General features: G+C 41.4%; 1 protein-coding gene across 5 annotated transcripts in view; it reads left to right on the forward strand.

The window, feature by feature from the left end:
- The window catches only part of DCLRE1C (DNA cross-link repair 1C), a 70,962-nt gene that overhangs the window by 19,207 nt on the left and 43,248 nt on the right, over window positions 1-8,507 (forward strand). For 4 of the 5 annotated variants that reach the window (XM_017660333.3, XM_017660335.3, XM_017660336.3 and 1 more), the window contains exon 1: window positions 669-974. The exons of the other annotated variant lie outside the window; for it this stretch is intronic. In XM_017660333.3, coding sequence (XP_017515822.1) covers window positions 797-974 — 178 coding nt within the window. In that variant the 5' untranslated portion in view covers window positions 669-796. Of the gene's footprint in view, window positions 1-668; window positions 975-8,507 lie in introns of those variants that run through there. 5 annotated transcript variants of the gene reach the window in all.

The following is an 8,507-nucleotide window of genomic DNA, read 5'->3' on the forward strand; positions in this document are numbered from 1 at the left end:
CTCAGTAAATGTTTGTTGCTGTCATAATTAGATTGAAAATAGGTGTAACTAATTCATGGTCCTGCTTGTGTCAGTCTGCTTTTGTTCTGTGTAGAGCAACCCTCTGTTGACTCTGGAGAGCTGGGACCTGAGGGGTGGTTGTCTCTGGGAATGATGGTTAAAGGCACTTGTAACCAGCCTCACCCTGAGTTGGACTAGGTGCCCAGGGGCCATCCTGCCGCCACTTATATTGTTCCATAAGTAAGATGACCTTGAAAAATGGCCTGGACCAGTGAGTCTCAGAGAGGTACTGACAGAAGTACCCCTGATAAAGGTCTCATGGAAGGTTCAAAACTTCTTAAACTTAGCTGGTTTTGCAAACTAGAAATCAAATTCCAAGAAGAAACAGGCCCCTGAGGACAGGAAGGACAGAAGAAATGTGCTCAAATCCAGGTGTAAAAAATATTTACCTCAGCACCTGTTTTATGCATGATATCTGGCTTTCAACCCAAAAAGTCATTAGACACAAAAGCAAGAAATAACTCCACCGACAAGGGGCAATGAAATCAAAAGAATCAGATAAGGCACAGGTTGAAACTATCAGACAGGGACTTCACAATAACCATGACAGAGTGGGGTTAGACTTCAGAGACGGGAAGACTCAAAGTCCAGTGGAGATTCAGGCGTAAGCGACAGCGACAGTGAGGAATTCCTTGGATAGGCTCACCAGTAGACTCCGCACAGCTGGTGAAGCAATCAGTGACCCTGAAGATGGGTCAATAGAAATTACCCAGACTGAAGGGCAAAAACAAGACGGATGTGGGAGAGGCTGGGACAGTATCAAACAGCCCAGAGCGGGAGCCAGGGTCCCGGGAGAGAAGAGGGCAGCACGTGGTCCTGCAGGTGGGGCCGGCGGCCGGGCCCGTGCTTGGGAACAGCCCCGCTTCCCCGCCTGCCACAGATTGCCATTTTGCCTCCAGGATCCAGCCTCGCTGGTAGGTGGTGGGAAGGAAGCGGACTGAGAGGTCCTGGCGGCAAGATTTTATCACACTGGGAAAAGCTGGGAGCCAAGCAGGGGCAGAGAGGGAGGCAGTATTCGAGAGGCTGTCCGGAGTTTGAAGAGAGGAAGCTGGTGGCTGTGGGCGCCGCTGCGATTGGGTTCACGGGGGAACTCTGAAGGTTTCCCAAGTTCTGTCAGTGGTTTTTCTTTTACTGTTGGTTTGGGGAGGTTTCCTTTGAGAACTGCTGAGCGCTTAGCCAAGCCCCTCCGCAGCCTTGCGGGGCCTCCCGGCCTCCCGAGCTCACAGGCCTGGCGGCAGCCGGAATCCCCAAAGAGGGAGAGCTCCCGCCGCGCGGTGGGGGGCAGCCTCCTGCCGCCGGAGCCTCCACGCTGGGCGGCCCTAAGGTAGGCGCCCGGGAGCTTCCGGGGCCGGCTTTTTGGTGTCGCGATCCCCCCGCCCCCGACGCCGCGCGACCGCCGGCCTCCACCTCCGCGCCGCCCCGCCTCCGGCTGAGTACCGAGTCGCCTGTTTCAATTTTTCTGGTGGTCTCATCCCACACCCCTGGGCTCTCCTGAACAAATGTTAACCTAAATTCACGGCCAGACCCTTCGGTAGTGAATTTTTTGTTGTGTTCTGTTTTTAAAAACTGCTGGTGGTTTGTTTTCTGCCAAACTGCGCAGCACGACCTCCTGGCTGGCTCACCACACCACCTGGAGGCAGTTAGCATCCTCCCTCCGCTGTCAGGTGAGACAGTAACTGTGGAGGACGCTGCCCCGGAGTCCCCAGCCAGAGGCCTGTAGGCAGAGGGTTTCCACCCTGGTGAGCGGAGTCTGTGGGCTGCACGTTTAACCGCTGCGCAAGGCTTAGCTAAGAAAAACCAGCTTTGCACACATTGCACACGCTGTGTGCACACAGAGCGATGAGGACTGTTCCATTTTTGGGGGTGGCGGCAGGCTGGTGTTTCGTTGATTCTAGCTCTTTGCACAGCCAGCAACACAGGCAGCTTATCCCTGTGACAGTCACACTTGGGCGAAGACGGAAGATGGAGAGAGGTGGGTGGACGCCGGCAGCCGGGAAAGGGGTGGTGGGCCGCGGGGCGGGGCGGGGCAGAGATGCAAGGGATGGTCTTAGTTGTCAAGCCGCTTCAAGGCTGTTCTGCTTTGGGTGGCTGTTGGTATCAGCTTTGTCCACCGAGAAATGAAGCAACCATCCTGATCAGGTTAAACAGTTTCATTGAGGGTTTATCAGGACTGCAGCCTGGGAGACAGAGATTCAGGATGCCTTTGAGTTGTGTTCCACCAGATCACAAAATGGAGGAGGCTTGTTAAAGCCAAGAATCACAAAGTTAAGGAAAATCACATAGGTTGTTAAAAATGGTGCCGACAAAGGTGAAGGCTCTTATTAAGTAAGGATTTGTAGGGGGAGATCTTAGATCCACAAGGTTACAGTATGCAGCTGGTATTTTGAAAAAATAGAGGAGTGCAGTCAGCAGATTATTTGGGGCCACAAGACATAGTGGTTTAGAATAGTGTAAAAGTTCAGGTTCACACTGGAGTGAGGATGTGTTAGCCCCAGTTGAACAGTGTCTGCACGACTCCAATTTGATGATCTGACAAATGTGACTCTGTCTTGATTTCTAAAAAAATTTTTTAAAAACATGTTTACAACTTGCAGTCCCTGGTGGCCCTACACAGTTTCAGGCTTTGTGGAGGAAATAAAGGAAGCATAGGCCAAAGCACACTAATGCTTAATGCATTTGTAATAAAATTTTTAAGAAGGGAGGGGGGAGGAGGGGGATAACGAGGCACAATAATTCGCAATCACAGTATAAGTTGGTCACAGGGCTGTAGTACAGCATGGAGAATATAGCCAGTGATTCTGTAACATCTTCCTATGTTGACAGATAATAACCACACTAGAGAGGGTGAGGATTTAATAAGATGGGTAACTGGTGAACCACTGTGTTGTACATTTGAAACCAACATAAGATTATATATCAATGATACTTCAATTAAAAAAAAATGTTCACTAGTAATGCCAGTGTCATAATGCCACCAAATGTCACCAGGTCAGCCAGGGCCTTTTTCCAAGTGGGGAGGGGCAGGAGGTTGGGCTGCACAGCAGCGGCAGTGGCTTTAAAGGCCAGGATGCTTCTGAAATGCCGACCTGGCCCCTTTGGAGGTTTCAAGGATTCTTTCCTGTGCTGAATTTACCAGCTGCCTCCGAATGAAAGGAAAATCACTTACTGTCACTGTTAGCTCAAACTTGCCAGGGACACCACAGGCACTGGCCTGGCAGTGGTTAAAGCACATTTTGAGGAAAGGGGAGACAGGAAATGGATAGAAATTTAGGGTCTTGTCATTAGCCAGTAGCGTCCCTGCCATGTCCCCATGCTGGGCCACAATTCACCAGATAGGAAATAATGACTTCATTTCTCCTTCCTCTTCCCTCCTCTCTACCCCCATCCCTAAGGAAAATGAAATTGCTTACATGGGGAGTTGTATTTGACACAAAGAAATGCATTGGTTCTACCCTACGCCTTCTTTTAGGGGTAGTGCAGCCATAAAAGCCATTGAGGGTCCCATTCTCAATTTGGGAAAGAAAACATAATAACTGTTCAGCAAAACTCACGATAATGCAAAGTCGATTAAGAACAAGTACCATAAATACAGCAATGATCAGGAAATAGTAAAAAAAAAAAAGCAAAGCCAAAGTTCATTGCATAATCTCATGTGTTTGTAAAAGGTACTTTCAATGATGTATATCAGCATGAAAAGTGTTTCAGGGCATCCTAAATAATTCACTGAGATTTGGTCCTGATTTCCACATGTCTTAAAATGAATTTAAATCTTCTTTCCTCCCTTTAAAGATACATACCACTGTGTTTTTGGTTAATATATATCAGCAGTTCTCAAAATATGGTCTGGGGACTCTGGGAATTTCTGAGACCTTTTCAGGTGGTCTGCGAGGCTAAACCTATTTTTAGGATAATACTAAAATATTTGCCTTTTTTTCATTTCCCTGGTGTTTAGTGACGTCAAGCACCTCTTGACATATCTGTTGGCCATTCGTCCGTCTTCTTTGGGAAAAATCTCTATTCAGGTCCTTTGCCTATTTGTAAATTGGATTGTTTGGGGGTGTTTTGCTATTTAGATGCAAAGTTCTTATGTAGTGTGAATATTAACTCCTTATTGGATGTGTGGTTGGAAAATACTTTCTCCCATTTGGTAGGCTGCCTCATCATTTTGTTGTTTCTTTTGCTGAAAGGAGCTCTTTGTTTGATGTAGTCCCACTCATTTATTTTGCATTTGTAGCTTGTGCTTTAGATGTCATGTCCAAAAAATGACCACCAAGACCAATGTCAAGGACTTTTTTCTCTATGTTTTTTTCTAGGACTTTAATTATTTCAGGTCTTATGTTTAAGTCTTTAATACATTTTGCGTTAATTTTTGTGAGTAGTTGTCTTGCCAATGGGTTTCAGCCCCAGGCAAGTTCGTTATGGATTCAATGTGACCAAAGAAATTGACAGCAGAACGTTCTTTGGGGTGAAAGGGTTTATTACCCGGCTTGTTCTCTGGTGGCAGGTCGAGCACTAGCGTCTCTGCCTCTGCTCAGAGCACTGGGCTGAGCTCTCTATATAGCACAATAATGGCTTATTGCCTAAAGGTGTGGAAGCGGTAGCCTAGCAATAGGCCAGTTACATCATCAGGTGGTTTAAGTTCAGTGAGCATCCTGGCCATAGGAACCCAACTTCCCCACAGTAGTGTAAGACAGAGGTCTAGTTTCATTCTTATGCATGTGAATATCCAGTTTTCCCAGCACCATTTATTGAAAAGACTGTCTTTTGTCCATTGAGTGTTCTTGTCTCACTTGTCAAATATTAGTTGACTGTTATGCATGGGTTTATTTTTGTGCTTTTGATTCTGTTCCACTTGTTTATGTGCCTGATTTATGACAGTGCCATATGCCATATGCCAGTGTCTTGATTATTATAAATAAGTTCTGGGGATGTAATGTACAACCTGGTGGCTATAGATAACAATACTGTCTGTATCCTTCAAAGTTGCTAAGGGTAGCTCTTACAAGTTATCACAAAATTGTCACTATGTGAGGTGATGGATGTTAACTAAACTTACTGTGGTAATCATTTGCAATATATAAATATATCAAATTATGTTCACCTTAAACTTACACAATGTTATATGTCAAATATATCCAATAAAACGAGAAAATCAGAATAATTTCGTGCATTGATTGGCAGAAAATCAAAAAGTTTTGCAATAGCTATATTGTCAAGGATACAGAGCAGTAAGAATTCTCATAGATTGCTTTGGCAGTATAAATCCTTGCAATTCCTTTGGGCAACAATTTAGCAACATTTCATATAGTTGAAGACATTCATACCTATATACCTCCCAGAAATTCCACTCCTAGATGTAGACTTTCTTACATTCATGCAAGAAGACATATATAAGATTGCTAACAGAAGCATTATTAATAGTGGCAAAAAAATGAAAATGACCTTAATGCCTGTAAAATAACAGATATATAAATTGTGTTATAGCCACACAATGGAATACTATAAAATAACTAAAAATCAATGAAGTAGAGAGATACACATATCCACATATCTCAAAAAAAAATTGTGGAGAAGTAAAACAAGTTTCAGAGGAATGTTTATAATATGATAAGTTTATATAAAGTTAGAAGTATGTGAAATGATACTATATTTTGCTTTCAGTATTTGAAGAGACATGGGGAGAGCGTGGATGCAGTTGGAGAGAGGGCACATGGAAACTGTATTCAATTATGTTTTATTCTTTAAGGGGATCAAGGGAATGGTTGAGTTTGCAGTATTATTCTTATTCATTTTATGTATCAGCTATTTTAAAATGTGTTTAAAGTAGCAACTTTTAATTGTCTACATTGAACTATCAGCTGTTGATGAAAAATTCCATATGAATGTACTTCCAGTAGTTTCTAAAAATATGTTTATGCATTAATGACAGGGCTCTCTTCAAAGAATGGGTCTTTCCCTTTCCTTACCTCCTTCCTGCTATCACAGTACTGGTGACAGAGAGTAAAAAAGAAACAGTTTGGAAACATGAAGGGACAGAGAGGTGTAGTGTTGGGAGGGCATTTCCAGGGGAGAGAAAGGCAGCTTGGAATGGGAAAATGCCTTTGGAGTTCTGACAGCAGAAATAAAGATAGAAGGGCTGAAGGTAAGAGACATAATAATACCAGAGAATTAGAATACCGAATTCCCAACCATACAAACAAGCTGCCTTGTACTTTTTTAAACTGCACTTCACTGTAGCAGCAGAAAAGGGAACTTTTGAACCAAGAAACAGTAAGCAATCAAAACACCTCTGTCCTAGTAGAGTAACTTGTTATTGGTGGTCAGGAAACCCAGAACATTTCATCACAAACAGAAATAAGCATATCAAACAATACAGAGTATATAAAGCAAACTTTTTCAGCTAATGAGAATTGCTTTTTAAAGAACAAAGAAGAAGAATAGTTCATATAACATTCCAACATGCATTAAATTTAATTAAATAAGAAATTGCAGAAATGAAAGGACACTGTAATGCATAAATTTGAAATTCTGAACCAGAACAAACAGTTGCCTAAAGAACAGACAGAGTACTGGAAAGAAATGGAATAAAAAGACAAAAACTATTTCAAAACTGACTAAGACAAAGTTATCTAGGAGATAATGCAAAATATTTAAGTAGGGGCAGTAGACAGGAATAAAAGAGCTAAGAAAAAGAAAACAAAGAGGGATGAGACCCCAAAAAAAAGTAATAAACATAAAAGACAGAAAAAGTTCCAATGTATAAGAATAAATGGAGATCCTCAATAAAACAAAACAAAACACTCAGAAAGTACTGATACTTGAATTTATAATCCAGGCACACTTCCCTGAGATAAAATGACACTATGAGTGGAAAAAACCTATCATATACTTGGGCAAATTGACCCATACTAGTCAAGTTAAAATATTAGAATTTGAAGATTAAAAAAAATTAGAGACATCAGGACCTCCAGACACATTAACAGGTCATTCATGAAGGAAAGCAAATCAGGTATTAGACTTTCTGATAAGAAAATATGAGGCAGGAAAACAGTTAACAAAAATTTCAAGAGACTTAGGGAAAGTGGCTACAGTAATAATTTATCTCCAGTATCAAAGTAGTCGAATGGATGCAAGAGCTTAGGAAATACTGTAGTCGTGAGTCCTGCTTCAGGAATCTGCTAAATCAGGAGTCAACAATCTACAGCCCCACTTGTCAAACAGCTGCCACCTGTTTTTTGTAAATAAAGTTTTACTGGGACAGAGCCATGCTCAGTTTGCATGTATTGTCTGTGGCTGATTATTTGCAACAATGGCAAAACTGAATCATTGCAACAAAGACTGTATGACCCGCAAAGCTGAAAATATTTACTGTTTGGCCCTTTACATGAAAAGTTTGCCAATTCCTGTACTAGAAGCTGAACTTCATCCAATCAAGACATGATTACGTGAAATTTGGCAAAAGCAGTGGTAGTGAGCTTTGAATATTTTGAATATTTTAATTGTGGTTCTAAGATTGAAAAAAAAAGGTAGAGATAAGGGTGGAAGATGATTATGTAAATGTATGTTCTGATAGTAGATATAATACAATTTGTTTTTAAAATAGAAAAGGAAGAAAAAGGATAATAGAATAAATTCATTGACTTTGTATAAATAATACGTGTGTGTCTGAGGATATTAAGCCTTTAAAGCCAAAGAGTAGAAGCCTAATTAAAAATAAGAGGACTAAGGAAATTGTATAAAGTATGAAGATAACTGCTAGAGACAAAATTACAAACTTTCCTTAGTAACAAAAGATATAAAAAAAAGAGAAAAAACTGTTCTACTACATAGTAAACTACACAGTAAATATGACAAAGAATAATATGACTGAGCAGAGACCAAACGTATCTGTCTTAACAATAAATGTAAATGGGCTTAATTCACCTATCCAAAGGAAAAGATCTTTAGATTGCCACACACAAAAAAGCAAATTCTATGCTATATGCAAGAGACACACCTGAAATGAAGGGATTCAGAGGGATGGGAAAGATACCCCAGGCAACTGGAAACAAAAATAAAGAAGGTTTGTAATTTCAGTATCTGGTAAAGTAGAATTTGGAGACAAAAGCATTAGGTAATATAGCAAGAAGGACACTTTTAAAGGTCATGATTCTCAGTGAATATGTAGTAGTTATTGAATAACTATTCACCAAATAACACAGCAGCCACTTTATAAAGGATAAAATACAGGAGATGCAAGGAGAAATGGAATGAAATGCACTATTGAGAGAATTCACACACCACACACTACTATAGTTCAAGGGCAGTCAAGTGGATGAGAAAAGTAAACATAATCAATGAGGTAGATCTTATGGGTATATATTGAACTTTGCACTCTGAAATAGAGAATGTGCAGTCATGGAACATTCATAAAGATTGATCATATGTTAAGGGCACAAAGAAAACTG

The sequence above is a fragment of the Manis javanica genome, chromosome 2 (assembly GCF_040802235.1).
Source record: "Manis javanica isolate MJ-LG chromosome 2, MJ_LKY, whole genome shotgun sequence".
Lineage (NCBI taxonomy): Eukaryota > Metazoa > Chordata > Mammalia > Pholidota > Manidae > Manis > Manis javanica.